The sequence below is a fragment of the Nycticebus coucang genome, chromosome 19 (genome assembly GCF_027406575.1).
Source record: "Nycticebus coucang isolate mNycCou1 chromosome 19, mNycCou1.pri, whole genome shotgun sequence".
In the NCBI taxonomy this organism is placed as follows: Eukaryota; Metazoa; Chordata; class Mammalia; order Primates; family Lorisidae; genus Nycticebus; species Nycticebus coucang.
This window is the reverse complement of record NC_069798.1, coordinates 35,408,724-35,429,600: the sequence shown is the minus strand read 5'-3', so window position 1 is coordinate 35,429,600 and position 20,877 is coordinate 35,408,724. Positions and strand designations below refer to the sequence as shown.

Below are 20,877 nucleotides of genomic sequence, written 5' to 3'. Positions count from 1 at the left end.
ATTGTAATGGAAGTATTAGCCACCACAATTAGGGAAGAAAAGGCGATCAAGGGTATCCATATAGGGTCAGAAGAGATCAAACTTTCGATCTTCGCAGATGAAATGATTGTATATCTGGAAAACACTACAGACTCTATTACAAAACTCTTAGAAGTGATCAAGGAATACAGCAGCGTCTCAGGTTACAAAATGAACATTTATAAATGGGTAGCCTTTATATATACCAACAATAGTCGAGCTGAAAAAACAGTTATGGACTCTATTCCATTCACAGTAGCGCCTAAGAAGATGAAATATTTGGGAATTTATGTAACAAAGGACGTGAAAGATCTCTATAAAGAGAACTATGAAACTCTAAGAAAAGAAATAGCTGAAAATATTAACAAACGGAAAAACATACCATGCTCATGGCTGGGAGGAATCAACGTTGTTAAAATGTCAATACGACCCAAAGTAATATATAATTTCAACACAATCACCATTAAAGCTCCACTGTCATACTTTACAGATCTTTAAAAAACAATACTTCATTTTATATGGAATCAGAAAAAACCTCGAATAGCCAATATAGTACTCAGAAATAAAAACAAAGCAGGAGGAATCACGCTACTTGACCTCGGACTTTACTACAAATTGATAGTGATCAAAACATAATCTTATTGGGCGGCGCCTGTGGCTCAGTGAGTGGGGCGCCGGCCCCATATACCGAGGGTGGTGGGTTCAAACCCGGCCCTGGCTAAACTGCAATCAAAAAATAGCCAGGCGTGCTGGCAGGACCCTGTAGTCCCAGCTACTCGGGAGGCTGAGGCAGGAGAATCGCCTAAGTCCAGGAGTTAGAGGTTGCTGTGAGCTGTGTGAGGCCATGGCACTCTACAAAAAAATCCCAAACATAATCTTATTGGCACAAAAACAGAGAAGTAGATGTCTGGAATGGAATAGGGAACCAAGAGATGAATCCAGCTACTTACCGTTATTTATTTATTGTGTAATTTTTTTTATTAAATCATAGCTGTGTACATTGATATGATCATGGGGCATCATTCACTAGCTTCACAGACCGTTTACCAAGTTTCACATATACCCTTGTAAGATGCACTTCTGGTGTAATCCCACCAATCCCCTTCCCTCTACCCACCTCCCCTCTCCCTCCCCTCTCCCTCCCCTCCCTTTCCCCTTCCCCCTATTCTTAGGTTGTATCTGGGTTATAGCTTTCATGTGAAAACCCTAAATTAGTTTCATAGTAACGCTGAGTACATTGGGTACTTTTTCTTCCATTCTTGACATACTTTACTAAGAAGAATATGTTCCAGCTCCATCAATGGAAACATGAAAGAGGTAAAGTCTCCATCTTTCTTGAAGGCTGCATAATATTCCATGGTGTACTTATACCACAATTTATTAATCCAATCGTGGATCGATGGGCACCTGGGCTTCTTCCATGACTTAGCAATTATGAATTGAGCTGCAATAAACATTCTGGTACAAATATCTTTATTATGATGTGCTTTTTGGTCTTCTGGGTATATGCCCAGTAGAGGGATTACAGGATTGAATGGCAGATCTATTTTTAGATCTCTAAGTGTTCTCCATATCTCTTTCCAAAAGGAATGTATTAATTTGCATTCCCACCAGCAGTGCAAAAGTGTTCCCTTTGCTCCACATCTGTGCCAACATCTCTGGTCTTGGGATTTTGTGATATAGGCTAGTCTCACTGGAGTTAGATGGTATCTCAAAGTAGTTTTGATTTGCATTTCTCTGATGATTAAAGATGATGAGCATTTTTTCATATGTCTGAAGGCCACGCGCCTGTCTTCTTCAGAGAAGTTTCATTTCAAATCCCTTCCCCAGCCTGTGATGGGATCCTTGTTCTATTCTTGCTAATGCGTTTGAGTTCTCTGTGGATTCTGGTTATTAAACCTTTGTTGGAGACATAATCTGCAAATATCTTCTCCCATTCTGAGGGCTGTTTGCTTCCTTTACTTACTGTATTCTTGGCTATGCAGAAGCTTTTTAGTTTGATCAAGTCCCAGTAGTGTATTTTTGAAGCTGTTTCAATTACCCATGGGGTCCTCCTCATAAAATACTTGGCCAGCCCAATTTCTTCAAGAGTTTTCCCTGCACTCTCCTCTAGTATTTTTATAGTTTTATGTCTTAAGTTTAAATCCTTGATCCAGTGACAGTCTATCTTAGTTAATGGTGAAAGGTGTGGGTTCAATCTCGGTCTTCTACAGGTTGCCAGCCAGTTCACCCAGCAACATTTGTTAAATAGGGAATCTTTTCCCCACTGAATGTTTTTAATTGGCTTGTCAAAGATTAAATAACGGTAAGTAGCTGGATTCATCTCTTGGTTCTCTATTCTATTCCAGACATCTACTTCTCTGTTTTTGTGCCAGTACCATGCTGTTTTGATCACTATTTATTTGTAGTATAGTCTGAGGTCTGGTAGCATGATTGCTCCTGCTTTGTTTTTATTTCTGAGTAATGTCTTGGCCATTCGAGGTTTTTTTCTGATTCCATATAAAACGAAGTATTTTTTTTTCCAGATCTTTAAAGTATGACAGTGGAGCTTTAATAGGGATTGCATTGAAATTATATATTGCTTTGGGTAGTATAGACATTTTAACTATGTTGATTCTTCCCAGCCATGAGCATGGTATGTTTTTGCATTTGGTAATATTTTCAGGTGTTTCTTTTCTTAGAGTTTCTAAGTTCTCTTTATAGAGATCTTTCACGTCCTTTGTTACATAAATTCCCAAATATTTCATCTTCTTTGGCAGTACTGTGTATGGGATAGAGTCCTTAACTGTTTTTCAACTTGCCTGTTATTGGTATATATAAAGGCTACCAATTTATGAATGTTGATTTTGTAACCTGATACGCTGCTGTATTCCTTGATCACTTCTAAGAGTTTTGTAGTAGAGTCCCTAGTGTTTTCCAGATATACTATCATATCATCCACCAAGAGTGAAAGTTTGATCTCTTTTGACCCTATATGGATACCCTTGATCGCCTTTTCTTCCCTAATTGCAGCGGCTAAAACCACCATTACAATTTTAAAAAGCAATGGAGACAATGGGCAGCCTTTGTTCCTGATCTGAGTGGAAATGATTCCAATTTACATTTATAGATTTATGTATATTGAAACAGCCTTGAGATCCTGGGATAAAACCAACTTGTTCATGATGTATACTTTGTTTGATGTGTTGCTGGATTCTGTTTGTTAGGATCTTGTTGAATATTTTTGCCTCTATATTCATTAGTGATATTGGTCTATAATTTTCTTTTCTTGTTGGGTCTTTTCCTGGTTTGGGGATCAGGGTGATGTTTGCTTCATAGAACATGTTGGGTAATCTTCCTTCTTTTTCTACCTTTTGGAACAGGTTGAGTAATATAGGTACTAATTCCTCTTGAAAGGTTTGGTAGAATTCTGACGTGAAACCATCTGGTCCCGGGCTTTTGTTTTTAGGGAGGTTTTGTATGGTTGATGCTGTTTCCGAACTTGAGATGGGCCTGTTCAACATTTCCACTTGATTCTGGCTAAGTCTTGGAAGGTGATGTGCTTCCAAGTATTGGTCGATTTCCTTCAGATTTTCATATTTCTGAGAATAAAGTTTCTTGTAATATTCATTAAGGACTTTTTGGATTTCTGAGGAGTCTGTTGTTATTACGTCTTTCTTGTTTCTGATTGATGAGATTAGAGATTTTACTCTTTTTTTCCTGATTAGGTTGGCCAAAGGTTTATCTATTTTATTGACGTTTTCAAAAAACCAGCTTTTTGATTTATAGATCTGTTGTATTATTCTTTTGTTTTCGATTTAATTTAATTCTGCTCTAATTTTGGTTATTTCTTTTCTTCTACTGGGCTTGGGGTTGGAATATTCTTCCTTTTCTAGTTGCTTGAGATGTCCCATTAAGTTGTTAACTTCCTCTCTTTCCTTTCTCTTGAGGAAGGCTTGCAGTGCTATAAATTTCCCTCTTAGAACTGCCATTGTGGTTTCCGAGAGGTTCTCATAGTTTGTGTCTTCATTGTTGTTTTGTTCCAAAAAATTGGCGATTTCTTTCTTAATTTCATCTCTGACCCAGCTATCATTCAGCATAAGGTTATTTATCTTCCAGGTTTTTGTATGAGTATGCAGATTCCTGTTGTTACTCAGCTCAAGTTTTATTCCATTGTGGTTTGAGAAGACACATGGAATAATTTCTATTCCTTTAAATTTACTGAGGTTAGACTTGTGACCTAAGATGTGATCAATTTTGGAGTAAGTTCCATGGGCTGATGAGAAGTATGTGTATTCAGTTTTGTTGGGATGAAATGTTCTGTAGATGTCTGCCAAATCCAAATGTTGGATGGTTATGTTTAAATCTAAGATTTCTTTGCTCAGCTTCTTGTTGGAGGATCAATCCAACAACGGCAAAGGAGTGTTAAAATCTCCGGCTATTATGGAGCTGGAGGAAATTAAGTTGCTCATGTCTGTTAGAGTTTCTCTTATAAATTGAGGTGCATTCTTGTTGGGTGCATAGATATTAATAATTGAGATCTCATCATATTGAGTATTACTCTTAACAAATATGAAGTGACCATTCTTGTCCTTCCTTATTTTTGTTGGTTTAAATCCTATTGTATCTCCAAGTAAAATTGCAACACCTGCTTTTTTCTGATTACCATTTGCCTGAAATATGGACGACCATCCTTTCACCCTGAGCCTGTATTTGTCTTTTAGGTTAAGATGTGACTCTTGTATGCAACAGATATCTGGCCAGAGTTTTTGTATCCAGTCAGCTAACCTATGCCTCTTTAGAGGACAGTTTAAGCCGTTCACATTAATGGAGAATATTGATAAGTCTGGTGAAGTTTTGGGTATTGAGTTTTTCAAAAGTCCAGTGGCCATTTTTAATCATTTCGACAATGTGGATATTGGAGTTTGATGTGAAGTTTCTGAGTGAGTTTACTTTTGTGGTATAGGATTGGGTTGGTCATTGTGGAGGATAGGTCTGAGAATATCCTGAAGAGCTGTTTTGGTTATGGCAAATTTCTTCAACATATGAATGTCATTAAAGTATTTAATTTCTACATCATAAATGAAACTCAGTTTAGCTGGATACAAGATACTGGGTTGAAAGTTATTTTGCTTTGAGAGATTAAATGTCGGTGACCACCCTCTTCTGGGTTGAAAATTTTCAGCAGAGAGATCTGCAGTCATTCTACTATTCTTCCCTTTGCAGGCAATGGTTTTCTTTCTCCTGGCAGTTTTGAGGATTTTCTCCTTCATATTAACTTTAGTGAAGTTAATTATGATATGCCTGGGGGATGTCTTTTTGGGGTTGAGTCGTGGTGGGGTTCTGAAGCTGTCCACTATGTGAATTTCAGAATCTATAGGCATGTCTGGAAAATTCTCTTTCATAATTTCATTCAGAGGGGCCTCCTTGCCCATTGAGGCCACTTCATCTGTTTCTGGAACTCCTATGATTCAGATATTCACCTTCTTCGAATTATCCCAGAGCTCTCTGAGAGAGTGATCCGTTTTTGCTCTCGATTTCAATTCGTCTTGGAGAGTTTGGGAGCGTTCAAAGGCTTTATCTTCCATGTCAGAAATCCTTTCTTCTGCTTGCTCCATTCTGTTACTGCTCCATTCTGTTACTGATTCTACTGTATTTTTCATATCTTTGAGGGCTGCAAATTCTTGCTTCAGTGTGTCTAAGTCTTTGTTGGTTTTGTCTTTAAATTCGTTAAATTCTTGAGACAACTTTTGAATTTCTCCTCGAATTCCTAATTCCACTTTGTTAATCTTGTCTGCAATCCAAATTCTGAATTCGATTTCTGACTGCTCAGCCAGTTGTTTATGAATGGGATCTTCAATTGCATCTGCCATATCTTTCCTTGGGGGGGTTGATCTATTCTGGTTATTCATGTTACCAGAGTTTTTCCGCTGATTCCGCCCCATGGTTGTTTTACTCCCTCTGATTTTTTCCCCTAGGGCTTTGTCGAGGGCCTGTACAGTGTTGTGTCCTGAGAAACTGGGGCCCTGTCTGGTGTGGTGGGGCTAAATGGTTCTGTCTTGTTTTCAGCTGGTTTCTGTTCCACCCTAGTGAAACAGATACTTTGGATTGAATGCTCAGCTGTGGAGAAATATCAGCAATTATGTCACCCCGCCCCCCACCAGCAAACAATTGGAAAAGAAAAATCAAACCTTCCTACCACCGTGCACCCAGGGCACCACCTGATTTGTCCTCAGGTGATTGGTTCAGTTCAAAAATGTCCAAATCAATTGTCTCAGTTTTTACCTGTCTTGGGTGAGAGAGTTTAAGAGGTCTCTGGGAACTGGATCACAGGGGTGTGTTGACTACTGTGGTGTGGCTTGCTCCAGTGCCGTGTGGAGTTAGGAAAATCCACCCAGCCAATAAATCAGTCTGGGAAGGTTGCTGCCTCCTTCCCCACCTTGCACCACTTCACACCCAGTCACTGATCGCCCTGCAGTTGGCTAACCCAGTTGCCTGTACTGAATCGGTACTCCAGGAGTTTGCACGTGCCTGAATCATAAGGAAGTCTGCTAGGCACTGAGCTCTGCCTCTCTCCAGCAGGAGGAGGTGAGGCCTGACAACCTCGGGCACTTGATGAAGGTTGAGGGGTTTTCACTCAGGTCCAGTCTCGCCCCTGATTAATGTTACTGGCAGAACAGAAGAGAACAACTCTGCATTTCCCCTGCAGAAGAGAAGCTGAATTTAGTTCCAAATCAGCTTGTGTTTGCTATTGTATTGTCTATAGGCTGACGATCTCCTGAGGGCCAGATGTGTCTTAGGTTTAGTAAAGCGGACCTCTGGGTCAGCCCCGCCCTGGGCGTTTCCCTGGTTTGCAAGTTGGAGTTGCCTCAGGCAAGCTCAGAGTCTCTGGTTGCCCAGGGAGACAGAGGGTGTGGCTTCAGAATATTCAGTAGTGAGTCATATTGCTAGCAAATGAAGGCTGCTGCCTTATGGCTCAGGCAACCGTTGCTCCCGTGTAGCTCCCCTCCGGACAACCGTCCTCTCTCCGTTCCCGTATCCCAGAGTCTGCACCGACGGGTTGCAGCCCAGCACTGTCTACACCCCTTGAGCAATCGCCCAAGAGTCTGGACCCCTGGGGGACATGCCTCCAGACCTAGGAGCGAGAGCAGAGTGGAGCGTGGGGAGTGTTGGAAGCCTGGGTTGCGGGCAGAGAACACACACAGCTTTACACAGTTTTATGCCTGGCCGTATTGTCACGAAAAGACGGCTGTCGCACTGTGCCTCATGGAACTGCCACTCCGGTGCAGTCCCTTCTCCGCTGACCGACTGGGACTGGACTCCAGACCCTAGTGTGAGTGAAGGGGAGCGCTGGGAGCTCAGAATTCCAGGTAGAGACTATATACAGTTTTATGCCTGGCAGGAGGACGGCGGGGCACCCTAGTCAGGGAGGTAGGTCCAGTTTTTAGAGGGTCTCACCCATGGACTGTAGTGGGAGGACCTTTGAACTCTGCCCAGTTGTTTGTGGTGCACTCTGAGCCTTTCTCATGGGGGAGGGGACTCCCGTCTGCTTGGTGATGGATTTTGTACCTTTTGTTTGTATCCTTGTGGTCGCAGCTCGCCTCAGCAGGGTTGACGTGCGTTCTACAACATTCTCTCTTAGTGCAGCTCAAATCCACCAGGTTACATGCTGAATTTTTGTCCTTTAACTCTCCTTCTGGACAGGAGCCTCTGTGGAATGCTGGCTCAAATCAGCCATCTTGTCTCCTCCCCCTACTTACCATTATTTAATCTTTGACAAGACAACTAAAAACATTCAGTTGGGAAAAGATTCTCTATTTAACAAATGGTGCTGGATGAACTGGCTGGCAACCTTCAGAAGACTGAAACTGGACCCACACCTTTCACCATTAACTAATATAGACTCTCACTGGATTAAAGATTTAAACTTAAGACATGAAACTATAAAAATACTAGAGGAGAGTGCAGGGAAAACCCTTGAAGAAATTGGTCTGGGCGAGTATTTTATGAGGAGGACCCCCCTGGGCAATTGAAGCTGCTTCAAAAATACAGTACTGGGACTTGATCAAACTAAAAATCTTCTGCACAGCCAAGAACACAGTAAGTGAAGCAAATAAACAGCCCTCAGAATGGGAAAAGATATTTGCAGGTTATGTCTCTGACAAAGGTTTAATTACCAGAATCCACAGAGAACTCAAATGCATTCGCAAGAAAAGAACAAGGGATCCCATCGCAGGCCGGGCAAGGGATTTGAAGTGAAACTTCTCTGAAGAAGACAAGCATGCAGCCTTCAGACATATGAAAAAATGCTAACCATCTTTAATCATCAGAGGTATGCAAATGAAAACTACTTTGAAATACCATCTAACTCCAGTGAAACTAGTCTATATCACAAAATCTCAAGACCGGAGATGTTGGCGTGGATGTGGAGAAAAGCGAGCACTTTTCCACTGCTGGTGGGAATGCATTCCTTTTGGAAAATATATGGAGAACACTTGGAGATCTAAAAGTAGATCTGCCATTCAACCCTGTAATTCCTCTGCTGGGCATATACCCAGAAGACCAAAAATCATATCATAGCAAAAATATTTGTACCAGAATGTTTATTTCAGCCCTATTCGTAATTGCTAAGTCATGGAAAAAGACCAAGTGCCCATTGATCCACGTATGGATTAACAAATCGTGGTATATGTACACCGTGGAATATTATGCAGCCTTCAAGAAAGATGGAGACTTTACCTCTTTCATGTTTCCATGGATGGAGCTGGAACATATTCTTCTTAGTAAAGTATCTCAAGAATGGAAGAAAAAGTACCCAATGTACTCAGCCCTACTTTTTTTAAATCATAGCTGTGTACATTAATGCGATCATGGGGCACAATACACTGGTTTTACAGACTGTTTGACACATTTTCATCACATTGGTTAACATGGCCTTCCTAGACTTTTCTTAGTTATTGTGTTAAGATATTTACATTCTACATTTACTAAGTTTCACATATAGCCTTGTAAGATGCACTGCAGGTGTAATCCCACCAATCATCCTCCCTCTGCCCACCTCCCCTCCCTTTCCCCCTTCCCCCTATTCTTAGATTATAACTGGGTTGTAGCTTTCATGTGAAAGCCATAAATTAGTTTCATAGTAGGGATGAGTACATTGGATACTTTTTCTTCCATTCTTGAGATACTTTACTAAGAAGAATATGTTCCAGCTCCATCCATGTAAATATGAAAGAGGTAAAGTCTCCATCTTTCTTGAAGGCTGCATAATATTCCATGGTGTACATATACCACAATTTATTAATCCATTCCTGGATTGATGGGCACTTGGGTTTTTTCCATGACTTAGCATTATGAATTGGGCTGCAATAAACATTCTAGTACAAGTATCTTGGTTATAATGTGATTGTTGGTCTTCTGGGTATATACCTAGGAGAGGAATTATAGGATTGAATGGCAGGTGTATATTTAGAAATCTAAGTTTTATCCAAACATCTTTCCATAAGGAACGTATTAGTTTTCATTCCCACCAGCAGTGTAGAAGTGTTCCCTTTTATCCAAATCCATGCCAACATCTCTGGTTTTGGGATTTTGTGATATGGGCTAATCTCACTGGAGTTAGATGATATCTCAAAGTAGTTTTGATTTGCATTTCTCTGATGATTAGGGATGATGAGCATTTTTTCATGTCTGTAGGCCATGTACCTATCTGCTTCAGAGAAGTTTCTCTTCAAGTCTCTTGCCCAGCCTGCGATGGGATCACTTGTTCTTTTCTTGCTTATATGTTTGAGTTCTCTGTGGATTCTGGTTATTAAACCATTGTCAGAGACATAACCTGCAAATATTTTCTCCCATTCTGAGGGCTGTCTGCTTGCTTTACTTACTGTGTTCTTGGCTGTGCAGAAGCTTTTTAGTTTGATCAGGTCCCAGTAGTGTGTTTTTGTTTTTTGTTTTTTTTTTTAGCCTTTTAAAAATTTATTGTTCTTAGCAAATTAAAATAATAATGGAACCAACTAACAGATTCTTGTGAGAAAACTCAGGTCACCTTTGAAAGTGGTTTGGCAGAAGGTGTCAGTTTCTGAGTTCCCACCAGCTGGGTCCACCCTGAGAGGTCACAGAGCCCAGTTCCTCCAACAAGATTCAGGGGCAGTACTGGGCTTACACAGAGAGGCTGCTCATAGTAGCAGCTTTCTCCCTTATGATGCTAAAACTGTCCTTTTTAAAACAGCTACCCGCCTCCTCCCAGCAGAACCCATTTCCAAGATGCTGACTGTTAAAACAACAGCTTCTGGGAAAGGTTTTTCCACACTCATCTGGAATGTTCTGCTTCAGCTTGGCAGGATGCTCCAAATTAGTTCATCATGATGAAGTTAGATTTGCATTGAGCTATGAATTCTGTCACAGGGTCGTGTTCACCTTCTGTCTTAATGGTGCCTGCAATGCTATCATTTTCCAAGATCGGGAGGAAAAGCTGTAGAAAGTCAGAGGTGGAGGGAGGAGCGATAACATCCAGCACCTCAGTGACAAGATAGCGAATGAGTGAAATGTCAGTGTCCAGCTTCTCCAGACACTTTCAGATGTAACTGACAACAGGAAGTACATAACCTCGACTCAGCAGGTGAACCATCCTGTCCAGCAGGGTCTTCTTCAACTCTAGCTGCTCCATCACGTCCAGCTGGGAGTGCTAAGTCTCAAAGAGCTTAACAAGCAGCTGGAGGACCTGGGGATGCAGGAGCTGGTGGCAGGTGCTGATCTCGTCCAGCAGCGCCAGGTGCACTGGTGTGTGGTCCGTCTGCAGCTGGAAGTACCTTGGCTCCGATACAGTCCAGTCGACCCATTTCAGCACACCCATTGCCACCACTGGAAACCTAATACACTGGTAAAGTGTACTCAATTCTGCCACTAGTTCGGAGGCCCCTTTGTTCTCATTGCAACACAAATTGTGAACAGTTTCAACAGCTTTTGATGTTGACTTCAGCTCATCTTTATTGATGCTCACTCGCTTGTTCTTTTTCCAGGTCTCAACCACACTTGCTGCGTAAGCCAAGATGTGGATGTATTTGTGCTTGTGGTCCTGGTTAATCCTAGCCCCTGGTTTAAAGAGTGACTGCATGAACAGGTCTAGGAAGGCTGGCACCCGGATCAGTTCCACAGGGGGAGGGTCCATGCTTGTGAACATCTTGAAGAGCACAGTGATGTCAGCAGGGTTCAGGGCCCCTTTGGATAACATGGCCCCGAGGGCCTGACAGACCCGGGGGTAGGAGGCGGCTGTGCCTAAGGCTAGTGTGATCTGACTGGCATCGTGACCTTTTTCCTGTGCAAAGCGCTGCACCTCCTGAGCAGTCCTGCGCATGGCAGAGCCCCCCTGCTCCTCCTGGGCCAGCACAGACATCATGGCCTGGGCAAACAGGTACGTGTGCTCCCCATGACACACCATCTTAGCAAACTCAGGGAGATTTTTTTCCAGGTTTTCTTCTCCTCCATCTAAAATTGTAGCTAGAGAGGTCCGAAGTACTCTAGAAAACACTTTCAGCTGCTGGCATGCTGTGGACATGCTGGTTATCTCCCCTTGGTACCCTGCATCAAAAATTAGCTTCACAGTAAAGTTAAGCATCAAACAGTCTGGATGGGCTTCAGCCAGTTTATAAAAAAGATCTCTCCACATAGTATGAGCGATCATTTGTTCAAGCCAGGCTGGAGTCTCTCCCTCTTCAGTAAAAATAGAATCTGCTTTGCCGGGGTCAAAATGTTTGATCAATAAACTTTTCAAGTGATTTTCGACAGTTTCCTGAACCTGCACTGGCTCAACACCTGTCTGAATAAGCCACTCGGCCAGCAGGTTCACAGTCTGGGCCACAGCAGTGTAGTTCTCGGATAAGAGCTGGATAACATTCTCTGGAGACCCTCCTGCCTGAAAATACCTCTTCAGAGTGTTGAAGATGGAGGGCTCCATGATATAATCCCGGGTAGAAAACTTATGCAGGCATTCTTGCTGGACCTCAGCATCATCCTCTCCTTCTCCTGAATCATCCTCTTGCCGGCCGCCGTCTGCCTTATCGCCCCACTCGGCCACGGTCCCGAAGTAGTCCTTGTCCATGATGGCTGCCGGCGCGGGGCCCGCCATTCTCTCCCGGGAGCGAGCTCCAGTAGTGTGTTTTTGAAGCTGCTTCAATTGCCCGGGAGTCCTCCTCATAAAATACTGGCCCAGACCGATTTCTTCAAGAGTTTTCCCTGAACTTTCTTCTAGTATTTTTATAGTTTCATTTCTTAAGTTTAAATCTTTAATCCAGTGAGAGTCTATTTAAGTTAATGGTGATAGGTATGGGCCTAATTTCAGTCTTCTACAAGTTCCCAGCCAGTTCATCCAGCACTATTTGTTAAATATGGAATCTTTCCCCCCCCAAATGTTTTTAATTGGCTTGTCAAAGATCAAATAACAGTAAGTAGCTGGATTCATCTCTTGGTTCGCTCTTCTGTTCCATACATCTACCTCTCTGTTTTTTGTGCCAGTACCATGCTGTTTTGATCACTATTGATTTATAGTATAGTCTGAGGTCTGGTAGCATGATTCCTCCTGCTTTGTTTTTATTTCTGAGTAATGTCTGGGCTATTCAAGGTTTTTTCTGATTCCATATAAAACGAAGTATTATTTTTTCAACGTCTTTAAAGTATGACAGTGGAGCTTTAATAGGGATTACATTAAAATTGTATAATGCGTTGGCTAGTTTAAGCATTTTAACAATGTTATTCTTTCCCGCCATGAGCATGGTATGTTTTTCTATTTGTTAACATTTTCATCTATTTCTTTTCTTAGAGTTTCATAGTTTTCTTTATAGAGATCTTTCACGTTCTTTGTTAGATAAACTCCCAAATATTTCATCTTCTGTGGCACTACTGTGAACAGAGTAGAGTCCTTGACTGGTTTTTCAGCTTGGCTATTGTTAGTAGGGGGGATACTGATTTATGAATGTTGATTTTATAACTTGAGATGCTGCTGCATTCCTTGATCTCTTCTAAGAGTTTTGTAGTAGAATCCCTGGTGTTTTCCAGATGTACAATCATAAAATCTGCAAAGTGCTAAAGTTTGATCTCTTCTGACCTTATGTCAATACCATTGATGGCCTTTTCTTCCCTAATTGTGATGGCTAAAACTTACATTACAATGTTAAAGAGCAGTGGAACCTTGTCTGGTTCCTGATCTGAGTGGAAATGATTTCAATTTAACTCCATTCTATATGTTATTGGCTGTGGGTTTGCTATTGATGGCCTCTATCAGTTTAAGAAATGTCCCTTCTATACAATTTTCTGAAGTGTTCTGATCATGAAGGGATTCTGGATAGTATCAAAATCTTTTTCTGCATCAATTGAGAGAATCATATGGTCTTTGTTTTTTAATTTGTTTATTTGCTGAATTATATATATATTTACATATATATATATTTATTATTAAATCATAGCTGTGTCCATTAGTACAGTCAAGGGGTACAATGTGCTGGTTTCATATACAATCTGAAATACTTTCATCAAACTGTTTAACATAGCCTTCATGTCATTTTCTTAGTTATTGTATGAAGACATTTGAATTCTGCATTTAGTAAGTTTCATCTGTATGCATTCTAAGATGCATCAAAAGTGTGGCCCCACCAATTGTCTTCCCTCCACTCCAACCTGCCTCTTCCTCTTCTTTGGCCCTTTCTCCATATTCTTGTGCTATAGTTGGGTTATAGCCTTCATATGAAAGCTATAAATTAGCTTCGTAGTAGGGCTGAATACATTGGACATTTTTTCTTCCATTTTTAAGATACTTTACTAAGAAGAATATGTTCCAGCTCCATCCATGTAAACAGGAAAGAGGTAAATTCTCCATCTTTCTTTAAGGCTGCATAATATTCCATGGTATACATGTACCACAATTTCTTACTCCATTCATGGGTTGATGGGCACTTGGGCTTCTTCCATGACTTAGCAATTATGAATTGGGCTGCCATGAACATTCTGGTACAGATGTCTTTGTTAGATCGTAATTTTTGGTCTTTTGGGTATATACTGAGTAAAGAAATTATAGGATTGAATGGCAAGTCTATGTTTACATCTCTGAATATTCTCCAAACATCCTTCTAAAAGGAATGTATTAGTGTATATTCCCACCAGCAGTATAGAAGTGTGCTCTTTTCTTCACATCCACAAGAACATCTCTGGTTTTGGGATTTTGTTGTGTGGGCTAACCTTACTGGAGTTAAGTGATATCTCCAAGTAGTTTTGATTTGAATCTCTCTGAGGATTAAGGATGATGAGCTTTTTTCATGTGTCTCAAGGCTGTGCACCTGTCTTCTTTAGAGAATTTTCTCTTCAAGTCCTTTGCCCACACTGAGATGGGATCGCTTTTTCTTTTCTTGCTAATGGTTGTGAAACCTTTGTCAGAGGTATAGCCTGAAAACATGTTCTCCCATTCTGAGGGCTGTCTACGTGTTATACTTATTATGTTCTTAGCTGTGCAGAAGCTTTTTAGTTTGATCAGGTCCCAGTAGTGTATTTTTGATACTGCTTCAATTGCCTCAGGCCAATTCCTTCAAGAGTTTTCCCTGCACTTTTTTTCTAATATTTTTATAGTTTCATGTCTTAAGTTTAAATCTTTGATCCAGTGAGAGTCTATCTAAGTTAATGGTGAAAGGTGTGGGTGCAGTTTCAGTCTTCTATAGGTCGCCAGCAAGTTCACCAGCACCATTTATCAAATAGGGAGTTATTTTCCCACTGAATGTTTTTAATTGGCTTGTCAAAGATCAAGTAATGATAAGTAGCTGGATTCGTCTCTTGGTTCTCTATTCTGTTCCAGACATCTACCTCTCTGTTTTTGTGCCAGTACCATCTCTTTTGATCACTATCAATTTATAGTACAGTCTCAGATGTGGTGATGTGATTTCCCCTGCTTTGTTTTTATTTCTGAGTAATGTCCTGGCTGTTTGAGGTTTTTTTCTGATTCCATATAAAACTAAGTATTATTTTTTTGAGATCTTTTAAGTATTAGAATGGAGCTTTAATAGGAATTGCAATAAAACTATATATTGCTTTGGGTTATAGACATTTTAACAATGTTGATTCTTCCCAGCAATGAGCATGGTATGTATTTCCATTTGTTAACATCTTCAGCTATTTCTTTTCTTAAAGTCTCATAGTTCTCTTTATAGAGATCTTTCATGTCCTTTGTTAGGTAAACTCTCAAATATTTCATCTTCTTTGGCACTACTGTGAAAGGAATAGAATCACTGACTGTTTTTTAGTTTGGCTATTGTTGGTATATATAAAGGCTACAGATTTATGGGTGGTGATTTTGTAGCCTGAAATATTGCTGTATTCCTTTATCAATTCTAAAAGTTTTGTAGTAGAATCCCTGGTGTTTTCTAGATATACAGTCATATCATCTGCGAAGAGCGAAAGTTTGATCTCTTCTGACCCTATTTGAATACCCTTGATTGCCTTTTCTTCCCTAATTGCAATTGCCAAAACTTCCATTACTATGTTAAATTGCAGTGAAGACAATTGCCAACCTTGCCTGGATCCTGATCTGAGTGGAAATGATTTCAATTTAACTCCATTCAATACAATATTGGCTGCAGTTTTGCTGTAGATGGCCTCTATCAGTTTAAGAAATGTCACTTCTATACCAATTTTCTTAATCGTTGTGATCATGAAGGGATGCTGGATATTATTAAAAGATTTTTCGGATTAATTGAGTGAATCATATGGTCTCTGTTTTTTCATTTGTTTATTTGCTGAATTATATTTATAGATTTACGTATATTGAACCAGCCTTGAGACCCTGGGATAAAACCAACTTGGTCATGATGTATAATTTGTTTGATGTGTTGCTAGATTCTGTTTGTTAGGATCTTGTTGAATATTTTGCATCAATATTCATTAGTTTTATTGGTCTATAATTTTCTTTTCTTTTTGGGTCTATTCCTGGTTTGGGGATCAGGATGATGTTTGCTTGATAGAACGTGTTCGGTAGTCTTCTTTATTTTTCTATATTTTGGAACAGGTTAAGTAATATAGGTATTAGTTCCTCTTCAATGATTTGGTAGAATTCTGACATGAAGGCATCTGGTCCCTGATTTTTCTTTTTAGGGAGATTTTGAATGGTTGATGTTATTTTAGAACTTCATATAGGCCTGTTCAACATTTCCACTTGTTTCTGACTAAGTCTTCTGAAAGTGACGTATTTCCAAGTATTGGTCAATTTCCTTCAAGATTTTCATATTTCTGAGAATAAAGTTTCTTGTAATATTCATTAAGGATTTTTTCTGTATCTGAGGAGTCTGTTGTTATTTCGTCTTTGTCATTTCTGATTGATGAGATTAGAGATTTTACTCTTTTTTTCCTGGTTAGGTTAGCCAAAGGATTATCTATTTTATCAACCTTTTCCAAAAACCAACTGTTTGATTTATTGATCTGTTGTATAATTCTTTTGTTTTCAATTTTATTTAATTCTGTGCTAATTTTGGTTATTTCTTTTCTTCTACTCGGTTTGTGGTTGGAATGTTCTTCCTCTACTGGTTGCTTGAGATGTCAAGCAACCAGTAGAGGAAGTTTAAGTTTAAGTTTAGTTTTTAACTTCTTCTCTTTCCATTCTCTTAAGGAATGCTTGCAGTGCTATAAATTTCCCTCTTAGGCCTGCCTTTGTGGTATCCCAGAGGGTCTGATAATTCATGTCTTCATTGTCATTTTTTCCCAAAAATTTGGTAATTTCTTTCTTAATCTTATATCTGACCCAGCTATCATTCAGCATAAGCTTACTTAACTTCCATATTTTTGTGTGAGTATGGAGATTCCTGTCATTAGGAATAATTTCTATTCCTTTAAATTTACTGATTTTAGATTTGTGACCTAAGATGTGATCGATTTTGGAGTATGTTCCGTGGGCTGATGAGAAGTACGTGTATTCAGTTTTGTTGGGATGAAAGTTCTTTCCTCAGTCCCATACTGCAGAAGCAGCACTGACAAGCAGGAGTCCATGCCCTGTCCACAGCTCTCGAGAAAACACCCAAGAATCTGGACTCCTGGGGGACAGGCCTCCAGACCTCAGAGTGAGAGTGGAGTGGAGTACTGGGTGCTCAGAATTGCAGGTAGAGAGTATACACTGTTTTACACAGTTTTATGCCTGGCAGAAGAGCACCATGGCACCCTAGTAGGGGAAGTAGGTCCTGTTATTAGAGGGTCTCTCCCATGGAACATAATGTGAGGTCTTTGAACTCTGCTTGTTTGTTTATGGGGTAATCCGAGCCATTCTCATGGGGGAGGGCACTCCCGTCTCCTTGGTGATGGATTTTGTACCTTTTGTTTGTATCCTTTGGGTCGCAGCTCACCTCAGCAGGGTTGATGTGCGTTTTTCAACCTTCTCTCTTGGTGTAGCTCTTATCCGCCAGGTTACTTGCTAAACTTCTGTTTTTTAACTCTCCTTCTGGATGGGAGCCTTTGTGGAAAGCTGGCTTCAGTCAGCCATCTTGTCTCTGCCCCTCCAGCAGCTTCACTATTATCTGCCATCTGAAACCTAAGCCAGGGCCACACATTTTTGTTTTTGTTGTAACAGCTTTCCATCTGGAAGTATCAATTTCCATCCTAGTGTCATCAATGCTAGCTGTTATAACAAAACCTCCTCGTTTTCAGTGGCTTAACACATTAAAAGTTTATTCTTTACTCCTGATTGGCAGGGGCAGGTGAAGAACGTGGCTCTGCTCCAAGTGGTGAATCAAGAGCTCAGGATCCTTCTGTCCTTTGTCACTACCATATTCAGCCTGTTACCTCCAGCTCACCACTGAAGAAGGAGGAGCCCCTCTGCTCTCAACCCTGCATCTGAAAGTGACCCATCACTTCTCACACTCTACTGGCATCACTGAGACACAAGGAAACTGGAAAGCAGGTTAACATTGGGTTCAGAAGGAGGAAATGAGATTGGTGAGTACCTAGAAGAATTTCTGCCACTGATCATACTATTTGTTTCAATTATGGAAGAGTAGTTTTGGTCATTTCTGAAGATGGTATTGGAATGAAATAGAATGGAAAGTGTACAGGGAAACAAAAGAGCTTCAACTGGTACTACCATCATTTAGAACAATCAGCATTTATGCAGCACAGAGTGTGTTCCTAACTCTTGTCTACAAGGTGTTGATTCTAGCCCCCATATCTTGTGTGGCACCTCTAGAGATTAGACATGAAAGGCATCCTATGATCATGCTACTTGATGTTTCACTATTTTGGAAGGAAAACCAAATCTTACCAAAGCGTTAGGATAATTTGTCACCTAAAGGGAAACTTCTTCAATAGGTTCTCTATTTTCCAATTCACTAGGCTATTAACCTTAAATGTTAAAAAAAGGCACAATTTATTTCCCAATTAAATCCCTTTTAGGCTCAGTTATATCTGTTTCTTACTCCAAGTATACAGCATGTAATGCCTGGGTACTGGGGCGTTATGATCACTGGGTACTCACTGGGTGGAGCTGAGCTGAATGGTGCATGAATGAGCATCACTCCATAACCTCCCTCCTCTACTGAGTGAAGTGCTTTGCTTTTCAAGATCTCCTATGGAAGTCTTCATAAACAACTGTGATTTTTTAAATTAAATCATAGCTGTGTACATTAATGTGATCATGGGGCACCACACACTAGTTTCATAGACCGTTTGACACATTTTCATCACTCTGGTTAACATAGCCTTCCTGGCATTTTCTTAGTTATTGTGCTAAGACATTTACATTCCACATTTACTAAGTTTCACATATACCCTTGCAAGATGCAGCACAGGTGTAATCCCACCAATCCCCCTCCCTCTCCCCACCTGCACACTCCCTCTCCTCCCTTTCCCCCTTCCCCCTATTCTTAGGTTGTAACTGGGTTATAGCTTTCATGTGAAAGTCCTAAATTAGTTTCATAGTAGGGCTGAGTACATTGGATACGTTTTCTTCCATTCTAGAGATACTTTACTGAGAAGAATATGTTCCAGCTCCATCCATGTAAACATGAAAGAGGTAAAGTCTCCATCTTTCTTTACGGCTGCATAATATTTCATAGTGTACATATACCACAATTTATTTTATTTTTATTTTTATTTTTTTATTAAATCATAGCTGTGTACATTAATGCAATCATGGGGTACAATGTGCTGGTTTTATATACAATTTAAAAGAAAAAAGACATTTTAATACAGAGATTAAAACAAAATCTCTGTCCAGCTATCATTTAAGTTGGTCATTCTTTCTCAAACATTTTTTTAAGAGATGAGAGATCTTGCTCTGGCTCTGGCTGAGGCTGGTCTGGAATTCATGAGCTCAGCCAGTTACAGATGCTGGGATTACAGGCCAGAACCCGTTCTCAAAGCTTGGACTCTCGCTCTCATTCTGGAGCTGTGGCTTGTTGGTCTGTTTCTTTGTGTCTTCCGCATTTCCTCTTGCTTTCTTCATTTTTTTCTTCCCCACTGATTTTATTTTATATGATTATTGTGAAGATTGCATAACACTGGTAGTAATTAATAGTATTTATTGAGTGTTTATCTTGTACCAGACATTGTTCTGAGCCTTTTACTTGAATTAGCCTATGAAGAAAGAACAGCCGCTCTGGTGGGTTTCTCTGTCACTGCCAATGTGACTTTGGGTGAAGTGTTTAGGCTCCTTGTATCTCAGTTTCTTCATTTGTAAAGGGTGATGTGAGATTATTTCTGTAAACCATGAAGGTTGTATATGTAGAACATTACCTGGTTTACTCTAAAGGCTTGATAAATCTTAGCTGCTATTATTATTATTATTTTTTTTATTGTTGGGGATTCATTGAGGGTACAATAAGCCAGGTTACACTGATTGCAATTGTTAGGTAAAGTCCCTCTTGCAATCATGTCTTGCCCCCATAAAGTGTGATACACACCAAGGCTCCACCCCCCTCCCTCCGTCCCTCTTTGTGCTTCCCGCCCATAACCTTAATTGTTATTAATTGTCCTCATATCAAAATTGAGTACATAGGATTCATGCTTCTCTATTCTTGTGATGCTTTACTAAGAATAATGTCTTCCACTTCCATCCAGGTTAATACAAAGGATGTAAAGTCTCCATTTTTTTTAATGGCTGAATAGTATTCCATGGTATACATATACCACAGCTTGTTAATCCATTCCTGGGTCGGTGGGCATTTAGGCTGTTTCCACATTTTGGCGATTGTAAATTGAGCTGCAATAAATAGTCTAGTACAAGTGTCCTTATGATAAAAGGATTTCTTTCCTTCTGGATAGATGCCCAGGAATGGGATTGCAGGATCAAATGGGAGGTCTAGCTTGAGTGCTTTGAGGTTTCTCCATACTTCCTTCCAGAAAGGTTGTACTAGTTTGCAGTCGCACCAGCAGTGTAAAAGTGTTCCCTTCTCTCCAAATCCACTCCAGCATCTGCAGTTTTGAGATCTTGTGATGTGGGCCATTCTCACTGGGGTTGGATGATATCTCAGGGTTGTTTTGCTTTGCATTTCTCTAATGTATAGAGATGATGAACATTCTTTCATGTGTTTGTTAGCCATTCATCTGTCATCTTTAGAGAAAGTTCTATTCATTTCTCTTGCCCATTGATATATAGGATTGTTGGCTTTTCTCATGTGGATTAATTTGAGTTCTCTATAGATCCTAGTTATCAAGCTTTTTTCTGATTGAAAATATGCAAATATCCTTTCTCATTGTGTAGGTTGTCTCTTTGCTTTGGTTGTCTCCTTAGCTGTACAGAAGCTTTTCAGTTTAATGAAGTCACATTTATTTATTTTTGTTGTTGTTGCAATTGCCATGGCAGTCTTCTTCATGAAGTCTTTCCCCTGGCCAATATCTTCCAGTGTTTTTCCTCATCTTTCTTGGAGG

The 20,877-nt window shown here is 40.2% G+C and overlaps 1 protein-coding gene across 1 annotated transcript; it reads right to left on the bottom strand.

Annotated features, from left to right (window-relative positions):
• Positions 1-9,953: 9,953 nt before the first annotated feature.
• LOC128572036 (negative elongation factor D-like) lies at positions 9,954-12,129 on the bottom strand. Its single transcript, XM_053571934.1, has 2 exons — positions 10,603-12,129; positions 9,954-10,513 (listed from the first exon to the last, which is right to left on the bottom strand). The coding sequence occupies exon 1, from the start codon at positions 12,119-12,121 to the stop codon at positions 10,682-10,684; it is 1,440 nt and encodes a 479-aa protein (XP_053427909.1). The 5' UTR covers positions 12,122-12,129; the 3' UTR covers positions 9,954-10,513; positions 10,603-10,681.
• Between the last annotated feature and the right edge of the window lie 8,748 nt (positions 12,130-20,877).